Source organism: Solanum stenotomum, unplaced genomic scaffold (assembly GCF_019186545.1).
Source record: "Solanum stenotomum isolate F172 unplaced genomic scaffold, ASM1918654v1 scaffold6733, whole genome shotgun sequence".
Classification (NCBI taxonomy): Eukaryota; Viridiplantae; Streptophyta; class Magnoliopsida; order Solanales; family Solanaceae; genus Solanum; species Solanum stenotomum.
The window spans coordinates 971,171-989,861 of record NW_026036338.1 but is presented as its reverse complement, the minus strand read 5'-3'; the positions used below and the strand labels follow the sequence as shown (position 1 = coordinate 989,861).

The 18,691-nt window shown below is 35.4% G+C and overlaps 1 protein-coding gene across 2 annotated transcripts; it reads left to right on the top strand.

The window, feature by feature from the left end:
- Positions 1-3,323: 3,323 nt before the first annotated feature.
- LOC125852912 (putative GTP diphosphokinase RSH1, chloroplastic) lies at positions 3,324-17,195 on the top strand. Of its 2 annotated transcripts, none has more exons than XM_049532595.1 (24): positions 3,324-3,712; positions 4,402-4,595; positions 7,290-7,454; positions 7,925-7,990; positions 8,170-8,262; positions 8,342-8,473; positions 8,602-8,700; positions 8,774-8,851; positions 8,933-9,004; positions 9,501-9,608; positions 9,803-9,900; positions 11,657-11,717; positions 11,810-11,872; positions 12,363-12,419; positions 12,507-12,608; positions 13,031-13,189; positions 13,292-13,423; positions 13,512-13,598; positions 13,720-13,791; positions 14,588-14,692; positions 14,780-15,236; positions 15,919-15,980; positions 16,681-16,749; positions 16,821-17,195. In XM_049532595.1, exons 1-24 carry the CDS (start codon positions 3,688-3,690, stop codon positions 16,914-16,916), a joined length of 2,652 nt encoding a protein of 883 aa, XP_049388552.1. In that variant the 5' UTR covers positions 3,324-3,687; the 3' UTR covers positions 16,917-17,195. The 2 variants fall into 2 exon arrangements, with proteins under 2 accessions (XP_049388552.1, XP_049388553.1); XM_049532596.1 differs by having other exon boundaries at positions 3,325-3,712; positions 14,606-14,692.
- Positions 17,196-18,691: the final 1,496 nt, after the last annotated feature.

Genomic DNA, 18,691 nt, shown 5'->3' with positions numbered 1-18,691 from the left:
AAATTATTATCTCTGACTATTGTTTCATACATATTCTTATGTCTCTAATTACTTGTTCATTTTCTTTTTTTATTTGTCCCTCTTTACTTGTTCGTTTTGACAAAATAAAAAAAAGGATAATTTTTTTATCTATTGTACTCCAATTAATTACTTTGAAAAAGATAAAACTTTTTGAAAACTTATTTTTAATTCACCAACTTCATAATTAATATGATTAAAATGATAAACTCAATATATTAATTATTATTTTCTTAATAAGTGTAAATAAACAAGTAATTAGGAACCGGGAATATATATTTTCTCCCTTCTGGTCTGTTCAAACAAATACATCATTGCTTTATCGTGGTTTGAATAAATTCATTGTGCTGTCGTGGTCGTAGCTCAAATGTTGGCAAGCCAAACGTGACATCTGTCCATTCGGCCTATTAAAATAATGTATTGTTTAAGCTCTGCCAAATGTCCATATATATGCTCAACACACAAGACGTGTAGCACCAGTCATCCTTGTTTATCCTTAATCCTTTTTTATTTCTTTTTTCAACGCTCCATTTGGATGAATTTGTGCAATTTCATAAATTTATTGGATAAACCTACTTGTTAACTCCCTCCATAAATCCATAAATAAACTTTATGATTATTCCATCCCATGCAACCTAATTTTTTTGTGATTCACCGGAAAATATGTATCATATGTTTTTTTTCCACATAGTGCTAATTCAAGCTTCGATCAAATTTAAATCGTGCACCACAGAATTTACTAGGGCAGGGGCCTAGCTATACTATGTCTAGGATGTCCAACCACCCTTCGTCAGAAAATTGCATCATATATATAAGTAAAATAATATTTTAATTGATTACATAAAACATTTTGAACACCCTTGAAACAACAAACGTTCTTAGCCATTGGATTTTCGCTCTCAACCAAAGCTAAGGCAAACAACATGCAAGTGAGTTTAAATTCCCACAAGTCACAACTACATTTTATTTTTACATTTTCAAAAGAGCTATTAATTAATAAATCTTCTATTTTTTCTAATTCAAAACTATTATTATCTATTAAAATAATCTTAAATTAGAGACATACAACTTAAAATTTTAAGGAAAAAAAAGTTTAGTAGACAACTATTGATTTTTTCTTTTCATTAAATTTTTAAAATAAAATTTAAAATTAATTATTTAATTTTGAAGTTAATCAGGAAAATCTTATTTATTTTTTCTATAAAACTATTAAAAGTGAAAAGGAATTCATATAAAATTTCTTTTAAAAATTTTTGTTTGATTTTACTCTTTATTTTCAATTTTTCGGTGAAATCTATAAGTATAATGTGATTTCATTTTATACTGAATTTTTCTTTTTTTTGGTCCGTTCACTTTCTATTAAATAAACATGAACGTCTATGCTAAATATTATGTAGTTTGATTTAAAAATTTTTAGTATATTTTCTAATTAAAAATAATAATTATTTATGTTACATATATAGTCTGAATTACAAAAGTTAGAGCATCCATTTGTTATTTTTTTTTATCTATGCAATTCTTGGACACTCTTTATGAAATTTCTGGCTACGTACTGCATTCGGGAGTGACACTAATAGGATTTTCTCCATACCCTGACTCGAATTCGAGATCACTGCATGAAGCAGTCCCACCACGTCATCACAAAACTGGTAATATGTATCATAGGTTAGTTGACTATTCTAGTATTAAACAAAGGGTTGGATGACATAATTTATTGGAGAGGGAAAACACATGTAGCCTAAGTCTAAAATACTTATAACTTTAGGCAGCTCTATATAACTATATTAGATTTGTGTTTGCCGCTAAAAGTTCTAAAAAAAATAACATGGTGTACAATATAGTAGTTACCAATCAACGGATCCAAAACGATCGATTTTCGGGCAATAATAAAATTTTGGTATACCATCCTTGTACAACGTATAATCGTTGTGTATCAAGTATGTAGACGTGATACAGTAAAGATAGACACACTATACATTATGTAAATGGTGTATAGTTTAAGTATAACGATTATATATCAATTATACACGGATTATATATCGATTATACACTTTGAAAATACACCATTGGATTGTTGGAGATGACGATTAAAAATGTATCGCGATTGCAGATACATAAACATATTCGGTCTGGACGTGGCTAGCACTTGGAAATCATTGCCGGTCCCTAAGCGAACCCTTGGCCTAACTGACTACTTAGCGGGAGACTTACTCAAGTAAAATGGGAACTCCAACTACCAAACTTAACTCATAAAGTCTCATAACAACTCAACATCAGTAAATGTTTGAAAGTACTTAAATAAACGTAAGTTATAATCTCCAAGTCTCAAAACATCAACATCAACTTTTCATGTAAGGGGAAGGCTAGTTTTTAAAATAAATAAATTAAAATGAAATCTTAGTTTGTGCTGGCGCTACATAGGCGGACCTAGGATTCTCTTTTATATGTATATATGATAAATGACATGAAATATAATATGATATGATGAGCTTCTAAACAAAAGTTCTTTTGTGCACAATAAACATGAAATGGGAAGACTAGTTTTGAAAATAAATAAATTAAAAGGAAATCTTAGTTTGTGAAGGTGCCACATAGACGGAGTTAGAGTTCTCTTATATATATATATATATATATATGATATGAAATATAATATGATATGATGAGCTTCTACAACAAAAGTTCTTTTCATAAACATACTATTATAGAATTAGAAGCTTTTCATACGGGCCTATGGTTAGCCCACTCCAACAGCCTAGCTCCAAAATTCAATAGAAATTGATTTTTATTATTGTCTCATGCAAGTTATTATTGAGGAAGTTGCAGAATTTAATGGTTCACATAACTTTTGCCAAAAATAAATAAATAAGGTAGAGGATATTTTAAGTAATCGAGCTCATATCTTACTAGTTCCATCTGATTCTTTAAAACGCTAGTTAGAGTTTAGAAAAAAAAAACAAAATAAAATATTATCTAGTAAAATAGTAGCAATATCTTCATTTATTTAGCTATCCCTTTTTAATAATCTTGCCACAATCACTAACTCTAGTCCTGTACAGTCAATTAAAAACAAAAATTCTTAAAATATAACTATCTCTGTGCTTTACATATTTTTTTCCTCACATAATATCTAAAGCACGCATTGAGCTCTTGACTAAATCCGAATCATATACTACAAAACGCATTTGAGATGACACCCAATAAATAAAAGTGAGACAATTCCACTACTACATCTTAAGGTCATAATCTATGGTGGTGTTCACAACGTTTTTTTTTTTTTTTTTTTGTAAAAAAATAATCTTGCGGTCTTAGGCTGAAATCTCCGCGACTGAAATATCTCTCCCTCTCTCTAGATTATCTCCTCGCCATTTTGTTGGGTCTCTCTCTCATATTCGCTCGCTAGCTCCACCATTGGCTTATCCTTCTGCTCCCTAATTTCTCTGAATTCCACACTTTTTGCCTGACCGCAATCGCAGCAACAGCTCTGAATGCGAATCATCTTTTGATTCCCTTTCACTCGCTGTGATTTTACTCTCCGGCCGAATATGTTTATGTATCTGCTGCATCTTTGTGTTTCCAGACGAACGAGTTTTTGTTCCGGTTGGCTTGATTTTCCTTAAGTGCACGTTTCAATTCTTCTTCACTACTGTGTACCGATGCTTTTGAATAGACATGACTTCTGCTACTTCAATGTCAGGTAATCACTGCGATTATGAATTTCATTTCATTGTGCGAAAATGGTGTGTTAATCAATTGATACATTCACCTTAATTGTGAATTAGTCGAGCTCAGGCTATTTAGGTTACCTAAAGTCTATTTCATTCTACTGCTAAATAATTTGTGTTGCAAGGACAAATTAGAGGTTTGTAGTAGCTGGAGGTTCACTAAATCTACTAAAATACTTGTGGAGCTAATATGAATGATGTGTGAACATTCACGTGTCAATCAATTGATACATACGCCTTAATTGCGAAATAGTTGAGCTCGGGCTATTTAAGTTATGTAGGTCTATTTCATTCCACTGCTAAATAATTTGTGTTGCAAGGGCAAATTAGAGGTTTTCAGTAGCTGGAGGTTCACTAAAGCTACTTATAATTACTCGTGGAGCTAACATGAATGAAGTTGAGCCGTTTATTAGTTTCATTTTTTGTGAATGGTGTGTCAATCAATTGATATATACACCTTAATTGTGAATTAGTCAAGCTCATGTTATTTCAGTTATGTGAAGTCTATTCCATTCGTTTCATTCCATTGCTAAATAATTTGTGTTGCAAGGAAAAATTAGAGTTTTTTTGTAACTGGAGGTTCACTATTATACTAAAATTGCTTGTCAGAACGTTGGAGATAACGTGAATGATGTGTGGATTTGTTAAAATTTCAATGCAGTTTCTATCGAATGTGTGAATATATGTAAGTCTTGGAAAGGAGATGTGAGTGGAAGACTCGAATGTAGTGTGTTATCTTGTGCCTGGAAGGCGCCAAGGGCCTTGACTGGGTTACTTGCCAGCACAGCTCATCCTTCTCAGTGTTCCTCTACTCCTTTTGGGCGATATGGAAGAAGAGATCGTCTCCGCCGATGTGTAAGTTTACTCACCTCCCAACTTACACCTGTCTGGAATTAATCTCATTATGTGAAAGAAAATTTGAGTCCAAAAAGCTTTATTTTAGTTAGAGTTAATGGTCAAAAACACACCTAAACTATCACTTTTTTATGGGTTCCGTACCTCAACTATCCATTGTTCTCTTTGTCTACCTAAACTATCACTCCCTTTGTATGAAAACACACCTCAACTCTTAGTTGGCCAAATATTTGTTCCAAATCGACAACATGCACGTGTAGACCAACTCAACATCGAGGTTGGTTTTAATAAAAAAGGAGTGATAGTTGAGGTATTAAACTCTCGAAAAGATGATTGTTTAGGTAGCTAAATATAACAATGGATAGTTGAGGTATGAAACTCGTGATAAAGTACTTGTTTAGGTGTTTTTTTTACCATTATGCCTTTAGCTTCAGAGGCTTTGCTGCCTTGCAATTCAATAAAACTTGTTGGTCATTCACGTTTTGCCTGGGATAGTAACTTGTTTCTGATGAGTCAGAGGATTGATTTGCTATGAATTGGTCTTTTTCTTTTTATTTTTGCTTTTGGTTATGGTTAAATTAATAGTCTTTGCTAGAGGAGTGTGTAGGAAATTTGGTGGTAACTGCAGCAGGCTCCATTCATTTATAAATAAATAATCTTTGTGCAAATTTTGTCCTTTATATTGTGTTACTTATCTGTGGAACATGTGGAGAAATCTGAGAATCCAATTCAGAACTTTAAGGCAACGGATGTAGTTGCAAAAGATTTATACAGACTCACTTTAATGTCTTTGATACCCATTGTGGCATGTTTTCTATATAGCTCAACAACCTTCCACATGTAACTCAGTTTGGAGTTCACATGTGGACTTGAATTGGGACTTACAAATGTAAGATGAACTTAGTAAAGGTTGAGTTTGATATCACATGAAAGATTTTAAGCATCTATGATCTAACTCGAAACCTTAAGGGGTCGTTTGGTAGAGTGTATAAGAATAATGCTAAATAGAGTGTATTAGTAATGCTTGCATTAGCAATGCATGTATTAGTTATGCTTGCATTAATTATACATAGATTATTTTTATGCATTGTTTGGTTTGATGCATTAAATATAGCATGCATTGCATAAAATAATTTATTTACAAAGATACCCTTCCCTATTATGGTGGAAAGAATGTAAAAAAGGCTTTAAGGGGCAATTGGGTCTTTTAATTATTTTAATGCATGCATTAAAACCATTGCATTGCTAATACCTAGAAATTCATGGTATTCGTAAATCGTAATACACACCGTCATACACAATAGAGTGTATAACTAATGTTGCATTAGTTATACATAGGTTGAAAAAGAGTACCAAACAAGGTACTAGTAATACACAAGGCTAATGCATGCATTATTTTTCCTAATACACTCTACCTGGCGACTCCTAAGTCAATAAGTAGAGTAGCTCAAAATCTTTAGACATCTTTGGATGTCTTTAAATACCTGATGTAGAACTTTTTTTATAACTCAGTAGAACAATTCATATTCTCATTAGAATATTCATAGATTACTTCTGTATATCACTTAAAGTTTAGTTCGTTTGATTCTTTTTTGATAAGCAGTTAGTTAGATTCTTGTTCTTTGTTAATATGAGGAGGCCGACTTAGAGAGCTTGACCTCAGTACTTCTTGATATATGTTTCAGAATTTAAGTCGAGATAAATCATGTTTTCTTTCCATTCCATCCACCTCTTATCTGAAACATTATGTTCAGCAAGCTAAAAGAGTTTCTCTATAACAATATTGCTTAAGCCAACTTGTGCATTCCTATAATATTCGTCTGGGTACCTACTACCTCCCACCGGTTAAGGTACTTTTCAACTCTTCCAACCAATACTTAAATAGATGGGAAAAAATCTTTTAACGTATTTCGTCTCTTCTGTACCCTGGTCTCCAGGTTATTAGGTGAGCTCTTCCATTTATTTCTTGTTGTCAAAGCATGGCCATTATTTAGACCTTAGAGTAAGCCTTTAGGAAAGATACAATTCGTATAAGGCCACGGATGTGCTATCTATTAGAAGATTGATATCTGATTGTTGAAGTACATATATGGATTATGCACTCATATATTCCTAGTGCGGCCTTTGGTTTTTTCTTTTTAAACCTAGCTAGGCTTGATGAATGAGGTAAGAAAAGGTAAAAAGAGAAGATTCTGTATCTTAAGAATTTCTTTTGTTGGTTATAAAGTTTCAGTGGACCTTAATAGAGTGGAATGTATGACAAGAACTCGTATATTGTACCCCAACCAAATTGGAATTGAGATATAATTGTTTCAAAGTTTCTGATATACAACATCTGCTCTTCTTCAACACTTATGCCTAACATAGCCTAGTGCTAAATGTCACAGAGATTCATAAAAGGACACGTTAGAAAAATAGAAATGGGTATACTGTGGCAAATACATGGATAAGCCTTTGATTTTGGACCCTATCTAGTTTCCCAAAATCCTTTTCTCGAGAGCTGTGTCAAGGTCTCAAGGATTCAATCAAAATGAGTTTAAGCTTGATTCACGTAGACATGTATATTTTTCTTTGAGCATACATAATATATGTATTTTTTGAGAAGTTATACATAAAGGTTTATAGTTAATTTTCTTGAGAAGCAATGTTATATCTATTACAGTCTTTTATCTTACTAGTTTTTACTTGTGGCAGAGATGTTATACTTCTGATATGGATGAACGCTACCCTGTTGAAATTCTGCGAGGAGTCCCTAGCTCAATGCTTCTACTATCTACTTCTAGCAAATGGAGATTGTGTTGCTCTTTATCATTTTATTCAGAGTCGTATGTAGAGATATCTCCTGAAAGTTTGTGGGAGGTTTGTGATCCTCTAGCTATAAATCATCTCTGATTCCTGGCATCATCGACAAAGCTTGGTTAAATATTTACTCTGTCATGATGGAAAGATCATGAATTGTGATTAATAGTTACTTTTGTTTGAAATCAAGAAGCACTAAGATTTACCAGTTGTGAATAAGCAATTTTTTTCTGGAAGGAATTAATGGGAAATTTTAAACTGCTAAATGTTCTGACTAGAAGTAGAAAGACCAATCCAGTCTCAGAACATGTAATCCACATTCTACTGTTGTTCTTTTCCCATACATTAAACTTTCATTTCTTTCAATGTTGAACCTAAAGCAGGTGCGGTCTTTAGTGTGCATTTCTTACTACATTAATTGAAGATACAGAACAACCTCTCACTTCTAAGTGCTTGGATTTTATGGTCATTGGCTAATTCAAGTGTATGCTATGTCAGTATCTTGTTAATGTCAGTTATCTGTTGTGCAGGATCTTAAACCTACTATTTCATATCTTTCTTGCAAGGAATTGGAATTGGTTCATAAGGCTTTGAATGTAAGTATATTCCCATATCATCAACATTCAACATAATTGATCTTCTCCTCGGCTTTGAATTCCTTCCTCCTTTTCTGTCTTTGCAAGATAAGCATCTGTTACTAAATACTTGGTATGCCATACTCTACATCTAAATCACTATATTAAAACAAACTCTTATCTACTGGTCATTATTACAGCTTGCTTTTGAGGCACATGATGGTCAAAAGCGTCGTAGTGGAGAGCCCTTCATTATTCACCCAGTTGCAGTTGCACATATCCTTGGACAGCTTGTAAGTTGTGTGGAACTATTGTACTCTTCTGGCTAGGAAGGGATAAACTGACTTTGACTTTTCTTTTTTCTATTTTGAGGAATTGGATTGGGAGTCGGTTGCTGCTGGGTTATTACATGATACCGTAGAAGACACAGATGTAGTTACTTTTGAAAGAATAGAGAAGGAATTTGGTGCAACAGTTCGCCGTATTGTTGAAGGGGAGACTAAGGTAGTTTTTCAGAAGATATAGTTACTGTAGAATCTTCTTTCATCTTTTATTTTTTGTGTGTTGAGTTGTTTATGTAGGTAACAAATTAAAACAAATTTGATTTGATGTGAATGGGATTGATTTGCTAGGTATCCAAGCTGGGAAAGATCAAGTGCAAGGATGATTGCCATGTACAGGATGTCAAAGCTGATGACCTTAGGCAGATGTTTCTTTCCATGACAGAGGAGGTAATGCCTCTAATAACTTGCACAATTTTGTTACTTTCTTCACAATCCCTTACTTCAAATGTTTATGTTTCAGGTCCGTGTTATAATTGTCAAATTAGCTGATAGATTACATAACATGCGCACTCTTTCACATATGCCTCCACACAAGCAGGTATGTAGATGGTATTTTTTTCCTTTTTCTGCCTGTTTCTATCTAATCTCTAATAATCTTGGTGCGCTATGTCCCCATCAGTCTGGAATCGCAACAGAGACACTGCAGGTTTTTGCTCCTTTGGCAAAACTTCTCGGAATATACCAAATCAAGGTTTGTCCTTAGTCTTACATGCTTTGACATGCCTAAGATATGTCCCTAACTGAAAATTCCTTTTCTTCTTCCTTCCCTCTAGTGAGTGGTTGTGTGGCCTTTAGAACTGTATAGCTGTTAATGTATATGGATGATCTCATTTTCTGAATCCTTTTGCTGGATCTGCTTAATGATAGTAATACTCGTGCATATTATTAGTGATATGTAATCAAGATCTGCAAAGAGACATATGATGCAGCTCATCAAGTGATTTTCATTCTAGTCCCCACTTTATAAATTTTTTGCATCTAGTAGCCTCCTTTATCCTAGATGGAATGGAACTGTGTTTCTTTTGCCTGGTGAGAGAGTCAGGGCTGGGTGGGCCGCTTCCTTTGGAAGTTAAAGAGGCTTGACATTTTGGGTTAACTGTTGCTTGTTTCATTTACGGTTTCTTTTCTTCTAACATATATTCTTATATCTGCTTAGTTTGATAAACATTTGACTTCTCATCATGCAGTCAGAGCTTGAAAACTTAGCATTTATGTATACAAATGCTCAAGACTATGCCAGGGTGCAGCGTAGAATTGCAGAACTTTATAAAGAACATGAAAAGGAACTCGAAGAGGTACCTATCCCTCACCATTCTGAAATTTAATTACTTGAAAACCTCAGTAATTCCACCATCCATGTTGCGACATGCGAATTTTACTTATATAAGATGAGAAGTGAGAACATTATCTGTTATCACTGTGGTGTTTATGGTAACTATTGTGTAGTTATCAGTTACCTCCTCCTAATTGCATGGATTTCTTTCCCTAGGCAAAAAGAATATTGATGAAGAAAATAGAGGAGGACCAATTCCTAGAACTTGTGACTGTGAAGACGGAAATTCAATCAATATGCAAGGAACCTTACAGGTGCTCATATGCCTATTTCCTGCTACTAATTTATATTTAGTTTGTTGTTTATTTCCGTTTCTGGCATTCTTGCAAAAAAAAATTCTCTTTCTAGATTCTCTTTATTTGGTGTAGTACTTTTTTACTGATGGGTTCTCCATTCTCCCAGCCTCAAAGGAAAGAGTGAAATTCTTCCATCTGTCTGATCAAAAAAAGTTGCTCTATCATCGGGTTTACTATTAGCTGATAAATTGCTGATTAATGACAATCACTGGATCAGCATGTTGCTCTTCTTCCCTGAAGAGTGGTCCCTCTTTCTTTTTGATTTTGCAATTCCTCATAATGGTTGTACATTTTGGAGTGGAAAGAGGGGAGAAAGTTATACAGTTAGCGCTCCTGTTAGAAACTAGGGAATATCCAGTACTGGACCCACAAGTCATTTTCTCCAATTTCTTTCCAAATCTAATGAAGCAAAGTATGGCCTTTTTCTGCAATAGTATTCAGACCATAGTGATTTTTTTCAATTTTTTGGATCATTTTCCGTGTTGAAAGTTTCTATGGTTGAATTGCATAGATGCTTATTCGGTTATTCCAAACTTAGGCATGGCCTTTGGGCTTTGGGTGCTAGTTTGCATTTTACATAGCAAAGCTATTGAAGAAGTTTCTGGTTCTTCTGGTCTTAATTTTTTTTGTCCATGCTAGAATTGTGTCCCTGTTAGTAACATTTGTATAGGGAAGTATTTTCTTGTTGGAACGATTACATAGTTGTCCTCTTATCTTGAAAGCAATTTTCACTTAGACACCTCAAGGCTTGTACCTATTGAGCAACCGAACTCAAACCAAATTGTGCCTATTAACCCACTTGTTACTAGCTACTAACAAAAACACTGTGTGAACTGCTGCACGCACATTGACTTGGGAACACTAACAAAGCAAAAAAATCCAAATGGCTTTTGAGTCTGAGAAGAAGGGTTTTGAAGCAAAAAAGGAAAAAAAAAATTACGCTTCCTTCTCAATGCATTTTCCTGGAACTCCCCCGCTGCCCACCGTGGTCGCTGGCAGTGATGGTTCTCTATGACTGCCTTCTCTAGCTCCTTTTGAAACCATTTTCTCCATTCCAGAGTGATTGAGATGAGCTCGACAAACAAATGAATTAAGAGGTCTTAAACAGTTGAGTCCATCAGTTCTTGAGGTGTAACAAAAGCAAACTCTTGGAGTCGGAGAGGAGACAGCCGTCACCTGTCGTGGACCGCCAGTATTTTTATATGGTGTCTTGTTCAAATTTGAGAAAGCTTACATGGGAAACTCGAGGTGTCATTCAAATATGAGAAACTGAAGTTTATATTGGAAATTCAAGAACTCTCATTATAAGCAATAACCTTGGTCATTTATTCACTGCCATGAGTCTTCTAGACTAAACTGGATAATTACGAGAAAAGGTTCAGGAAAAATCAAAGAAAGAAAAAGCAAGAGTTGGTGACTGGGAGAGAGCCTACTGCCTAGGGTGGATATGGTGGTGACTGGTGAGGACTAGGGAGAGAGAAGGCAAAAGAGATTATGCTGTTCATGCGCTCTATTGTAGTGAAATTTAAGCTCTATTTCATGTCAGTGAGTTGTGTCTCATAGATATCATTTAGTTTGAATTCAGGTAGGTACAAGCCCCAATTGAGGTGTCTAAGTGAAAATTGCTTGCAAGTCTAGAGAGCCTTCTATGTGTTCTGCCTTATTATTGTGATGGTGAATATTGTCTCATCAGCTTTGGTGATTTTATCTGCAGCATCTACAAAGCAGTACTCAAATCTAAAAGTTCAATAAACGAAGTAAACCAAATTGCACAGGTCTTCTTTTGTGATAAGCCTGATAAATTTGATAGCAAATGTTGCTTTATGTCTACTGTTATGTGTTGACTTTTATATATTTGGAATGCCAGCTTCGAATTATTATAAAACCAAAGCCTTGTGTTGGAGTTAGGCCCCTTTGCAGTGCACAGCAGGTAATTTGTTATGACAATGTAGATACAGCTTTCTTTTGAAGTTGAATACTTTATTTGGTTTCCCGAAACTTCTAAGGTTGTCTTTTTTTTATTGGTAGAACTTCTAAGGTTGTTTATGACGTAAATTATTCAAAGTTCTAGTGGGTTTTAATTTTGAAACCTTTGACCAGAACATCGGGAAGTGTACAACTTGCTACAACTTGTATTTCCTAACATTAAAGAGAAAAAAGGGGGGTGGGGGTGATGGTGGCATACTATTTTGTTTGTGGAAATAGAGTTCATTAGATGTCACTTTGTGATCATGCATTTTGGTTTGAAATAAGATCGCTCAATAATGTGTTGTGAATCATATACAAATTGTACCTAAGTTTTCTTACTTTGGAAATTGAGCAGAAAGAATTGCTAATATAAATTATTTAATCAATACCGAAATGTGCACCTCTTTCTGTATACTGTATGGAGGTATCTCTGACATGTTTTTCCTTTATAGATATGCTATCATCTGCTTGGACTAGTACATGGAATCTGGACACCTATCCCTCGTGCTGTAAGTATTGGATAATGTATCTGCATCCCTTTCCTCTGTCATATGCTAATGGACTTTTGTCGCTCTATCTGTAACATTTTGCAACAGATGAAAGACTACATTGCCACCCCAAAGCCTAATGGCTATCAAAGTCTTCATACAACAGTGATTCCATTTCTTTATGAGAGCATGTTTCGTTTGGAGGTTCAGGTACACTCATGGCACCCCCAAAACTAAGGAATAATAAATATATCAGTTACTCCCTCTATTCCAGTATGTATGTCCCACCTATTTTAAAATGTACCAAAATGTTTGACACCATTCTATCTTCTACAAAATTTCAATTTCAAGTATTCAAAGACATTGCACTCTTCAAATTTGAACTCTCCTTTGATGTTTCCCAATCAAACTAATGTTTCAGCCATTATTGAAATATTTTGTTTCACTATGAGTGGGAATATGTATATCCTCCTGAAATGTTTTTTTAAAAAGTAAAAACAATCCTGTTGAAGTGTCTTTGGCATTTTACTTTCTGATTTTATGAATTTGCCTCTGGTTTATTGTTAAGTCGGCACTTATTTGTTTATGATCATTGTCGAGCAACTGGATTATACTTGCGTAATGTTTGGCAGATAAGAACTGAAGAGATGGACCTCATAGTTGAGAGAGGCATTGCTGCACACTACAGTGGGAAAGGTTTTGTAAATGGTTTAGTTGGGCATGTTATAACCAATGATAAAAATTCTGGAGGGAAAATAGTCTGCCTTAACAATGCCAATATTGCTCTCAGGGTATGAAGTATATTGTTTTTGCTAAACTGTTTAGTGCCTTAATAGCTGTGTGGGCTTCATCTATAACTATTATTACGGGGTAAAGTTCCTTTTCTGATGTAGATTGGCTGGCTGAATGCAATTAGGGAGTGGCAAGAAGAGTTCGTTGGAAACATGAGTTCTAGGGAATTTGTGGACACTATTACCAGAGATCTGTTGGGCAGTCGTGTCTTTGTGTTTACACGTGGAGGAGAGGTAACTTCTGTGTGATTTTTCTACTCAGTTTGTTCCCTTTTTTTGAGTTCTGTTACATCATAGCTATACCACTTTGCTATATTTGCAGATAAAACATCTCCCAAAGGGGGCTACTGTCATTGATTACGCGTATATGATACACACTGAAATTGGCAATAAAATGGTGGCTGCTAAGGTCTCAATCTTGTTACTATAGTTTTTTTTCAATAATATCTCACCTTATAAAAAAAATTCCGTTCTCTAGGTTTTTAATGCTTCATGAATCTGGATGTGACTGCAGCATCTTCTGTTTGCAGGTGAATGGTAATCTTGTCAAGCCAATGCATGTACTTGCAAATGCAGAAGTTGTAGAGATTATCACTTACAATGTTAGTTGCTATGAATTCTGAACCTTCTTTTGCCTAATCTTTATTCTTTTTTCTCTTCCTTTGTGGGCAGCCTGGGGCTTTCTACATTTTACATTGTTTTCGTCTTGCTGAGACCTCTACTCATGTCTTATATGTGTTGTAATTCTGAAAATTCTAGATATCAACTAAACCTTAATGCAGATAAAGGTCAGCTGTATTTAATATGTAAGCATGCATCTTTTTTAGTTTTATCTTTCTTCTTAATCTTTCAATTCTTGGACCACCCTCTTATGCTTATGACATATAAACTGGTCATGCTTTAATAGTGTATGACTGGCCAGGAGGGATAGTCTAGTAGTACAGGCCTCCGTTACCAACCATAAGGTTGGAAGTCTGTGTCACCAAGGAAGTAAGGTGGAAGTGGACCACCATTGGGCTCCTGGACAATGGTTTTTTGGGCTCGCGGTTTTTTTCTGGGTGGGGGGTTGATTCATTTAGGGTGTGTTCGGAATGAAGGAAAACATTTTCATGTTTTCCAATTTTCTCATGTTCGGTTGGTCAAATATTTTGTAAAACATTTTCTTTAGGAAAACAAGCTCCTTAAAAATGGGGAAAATGACTTTCATAATGGAAGTAGGGAAAACAAGTTGCACCTAGTGATATTTCAAAAAAAATGTAGGTTGCCGTCATTTGTTTCTTTCTGTAAGCTCTGTAAAAATTTTCTTGATGCATTCGAGTAATTAGTTCACCATGCTGGTAATTTACAAGCATCTGGAATATCACCAAATTTAAAAAATACTAATTTACAAGCATCCAGTTATTTTCCTTCCTTCAGGGTCTGTCTAGCAAGTCTGCTTTCCAGAGACATAAACAGTGGCTTCAACATGCAAAAACTCGTTGCGCCCGGCACAAAATTATGAAAGTAGGTATCTCTGCAGAGTTAGAATGGAAATTTATCATGTACGGCTACTACTACAAATTAATGATGTGGAGCTCATCTTTTCTTTAGTTTTTGAGAGAGCAAGCTGCACTATCTGCATCTGAAATAACTGTGGATTCAGTTAAGGAATTTGCTGCTGAGTCTGAAGGGGACAGCACAGTGGAAGAATTAGCAGAGCGCTCTAAGGGAACCAAACATTCGTGGGAGAAAATCCTCAAAAATGTTATGGATGTATCATCTGCAAGGATGAGTAGTGAAGATATTTTCCAACTCCATAGTGGTAGTATTCAAATTCCCAAGGTAAATGGAAAACATAATAAGTGCATGCAGCATACGATTTTGAAGGCCACAGGGGACACATTGTCACAAGGATATGGTGTTGGCGAAATGATACTTGCTAACATACCAAGGTACAGGGATGTTCTGCCCGGATTGGACGGCTGGCTGGCTAGCAAAGTTGCAACTTGGCAGAACCTGGAAGGGCACTCTGTCCAGTGGTTTTGTGTTGTCAGCATAGATCGAAAAGGTAATGTTTGGTCCAGAGGCTAATTATTGCAGATGAGCATCAAACTGGATAAGGCATCACTGCTCATCTATATTAGATGCATTTGCGAACTCTGCTATGTATTGGTGGTTCTAAGTCCTTTGAAAAAATCATTACCACTAGCACTGCTAGTATTTGGTTTTTCCTTTTGCTTTAGGCATTTGGTAGCCGAAACCTACTGCTAGGCAAGTGCTCCCAACCAACAGGTTCTAACATTCCTAGGGATCTAATCCAAGACCTTTAATTAAGGGTGGAAAGATCTTAGCCCACTACATCACACCCCTTTTGAGAGAGAGGTTTGTCAAAATTACGTATTTAAAAGTTTAACTAACTCGAAGGAGCAAATTTTCAAGTTCAAAAGAATGACATCAAAATTTTGAATAACCAAAGAAGTGTGTGAGAGTATGTCGGGGGAAAGGGGGGGGGGAGGGGAGGCGGGATTCCATCGATGTAGAAGATCTAACTTTTGTTCTTTTTTGTCTTTGATGTATTTTGTATAGTTCCAAATGTATTCCAGTTTATTAAGCTTATATATTCATTTACATGTGCACATTATGTATGACCTGGTTATTTGATGACTAATAGAAATTTTAATATGTAGCCAACATTTTTCATGGTTTATAACTTTTCATGGCTGACATCTCAAACCACTACAATTCTTTAGGCATGATGGCGGATATTACTTCAGCATTGGCAGCTATAGGCGTCATCATTTATTCTTGTGCGGTGAGTTGGAACATTTATCATATCATTTATCATCTAGGCTCAAACTCCTGAACTATACATACTGATAATCAACATTTTAATATGGTCTGGGTTGACTGTGAAGCTGTCTGCAATTGAAGTCTGAACCTAGGTTGCATTTGTGAATTTTTTCAATATTTGTTTTATATTTAATAACGGAACCTTGATTCACACCTTTCTTAGCTAGCTATATTAGGCAGTCTGTGACAAAGTACTGACACTGTTAGCTCTTTAATCTTTATTACTTCAGCAATAACCAGCAGGAGCTAACAGTGAGACCTGTGTTGAAAGAGGATTTTACAAGTTCAAGTTAGTCAATTTGATCTAGTACTTGCGTCTTGGTGCAGTGGGAGAGCATAGATAGCTTCTTTTTTGTTGATATGCTGATTTGCGAAATAAGAAGAAGATGAATGTCATACCTGGAGTGATTGAGAACATCGTGGGAGGGAAAGAAATGCTTAGGATAAAAAAAGGAATTTCATGCTAACTGTTACTAGGAGGGGACTTAAACAATTCTATCTATTAAATTCCATTCTTCTTTTGAAATATTACCTTTTGAATATTCATTCTGAAAAATGTACAAAGATCTAAGCAATTAAATAGTCATATTCTTCTCCTGTTTCAATTATGTTAGAATTCTCAATTGTGAGGTGACTGGATTGTTACTTCAAAAAAACTGCAGGCTGAGACGGATAGAGGGAAGGGAATCGGTGTCGTGCTATTTCATATTGAAGCCAACCTAGAGAGCTTGGTATGTCTTCTGAACATGCTTCAGTAATCTCTCTCTTTATGTGCTATTTTATGAATTCTCAGCTCCCGCAGGTTGGTGCAAGTTCGAGGATTGACATGATCCTGGGTGTTTTGGGATGGTCCACGGGCTGCAGTTGGTCAGAGAACAAACAGTTTCTAGAATGCTAATTTAGTGGCCTGGTGAAGAGTACTTGCCCAGCTGTTGAAAGCTTGGGGAAGAAAGTTTTGTTCAGTGAAACCTGAGTTCTTTTTATCTTCTAGTTGTCAATTTTTTTTCTCCTCCCACCATCTTGACAAGTATAGAAGCAAACAATATTAGGTAATATGGTGTCGGGCGACTGTATATAAAGGAAGAGTAGCAACCGGTTATACTTGTAAAGGAATTTTCAATTATACGAACTCCAACAAAAGTATGTTAGACAGTTATACAAAATAAATATATTAAATATCTTCCATCTTATCCTTTTTTATCACATCTATTTCTAATGTGGTATAGGTTTGACACAATGTCACCGTGCTCCTTTGCCTTATGCGTCCCACCACCACCACGAACTCCCAACAGAAATTAAGAGTGCAGACATCGCAGTTGGCTATATATGCTAAGTTTGCATCAGTAGTCACAACGATACTGTGAGTACAGTATACAAATTGGATCTATTTTTGCCTTCATTTAACAACTAATATAGGCTTAAAAATTATACTTATCCAACAAAATCAGTTACGTTAAGCATGCGTTTAAAGCATAAGAGCAAGTCAAAGAAAAAGATATAAGCTGATGAGTCTGTTACATCAGACTTCCTATGGCTTTGATATCTTGCATGGTCTAGCTCTATGCTTATCTCCTTGGAGAAATCTTGAGCTCCATATTGCCAAACTTCATTCCATTCCGCTTTCTTTTACATGTATCCTTTTTCTCTACTCAAAGGCAGCACTGCTGAAATTTTTCGTGGGCGTCCGTGATGACCTATTAAATGGTGTGCATTGGTTTGGAGGGGAAAATATAGATATTTTAAAGTTCAAACGGGGCCCAAACCGATAAGTAGAGATTTTTTTATTTTTCGTGTGTTATAGTAAATGAATATTGTTTGATATGTGCGTCAAATGGTTTTTTGACTGAAAATTTTCGTGGGGGTCCATGGAGACATACTTAATTGTGTGTGTTGGTTCAGAGGTACAAACATAGGTCTTTTTCAATTCAAATGAGTCCCAAAATAGGAAATAGGGATTTTTCTTTGTTTTATGTGTTATAGTCCATAGATTTTGTGTGATATGTGTGCCCGACAGTTTTTTGGTCGAAATTTATTTTGGGCATCCGTGACGACCTACTTAATGGAGCGTTGGTTCGGAGGGGCAAACATAGGTATTTTTAACTTCAAACGAGGTCCAGACTGGAAAATAGGATTTTTGTCATTTTTCATGTGTTATAATCCATTAATTTAGTATATATGTGCGCTTGGCGATTTTTTGGCTCAAATTTTTCGTGGGCGTCCCTGACGACTTTCTTAATGACGTGTGCTGGTTCAGAAAGGCAAACATAGGTTTTTCCATTTCAAATGAGTCCCAGAATAGGAAATAAGGATTTTTCTATTTTTCATGTGTTATGTCCATGAATTTTGTGTGAAGTGTGCGCCCAATGTCTTTTTAGCTGAAATTTTATTGTGGCGTCAGTGATGACCTACTTAATGGCGCGCGTTGGTTCGAAAGGGAAAACGTTAATTTTTTCAAGTTCAAACAAGGCCCGAATCGAGAAATAGAGATTTTCAACTTCGTGTGTAATGCTCCATGAATTTTGTGTGATATGTGCGTCCGATGATTTTATTGCCGAAATTTTCCATGGGCGTCCTGACAACCTATTAAATGACGTGTTTTGGTTTAGATGGGCAAATGTAAGCCTTTTCAAGTTCAAACAAGACCCGGAACGGGAAATTGAGCCTTTCTCCAAT

Excerpts from the sequence above, each read along its gene's own strand:
- LOC125852912 (XM_049532595.1), top strand. The coding sequence starts at position 3,688 with ATGACTTCTGCTACTTCAATGTCAG. Across the intron at positions 14,693-14,779 it reads CCCGGCACAAAATTATGAAA|TTTTTGAGAGAGCAAGCTGC; the intron begins GTAGGTATCTCT and ends TCTTTTCTTTAG. Across the intron at positions 15,237-15,918 it reads TGTCAGCATAGATCGAAAAG|GCATGATGGCGGATATTACT; the intron begins GTAATGTTTGGT and ends ACAATTCTTTAG.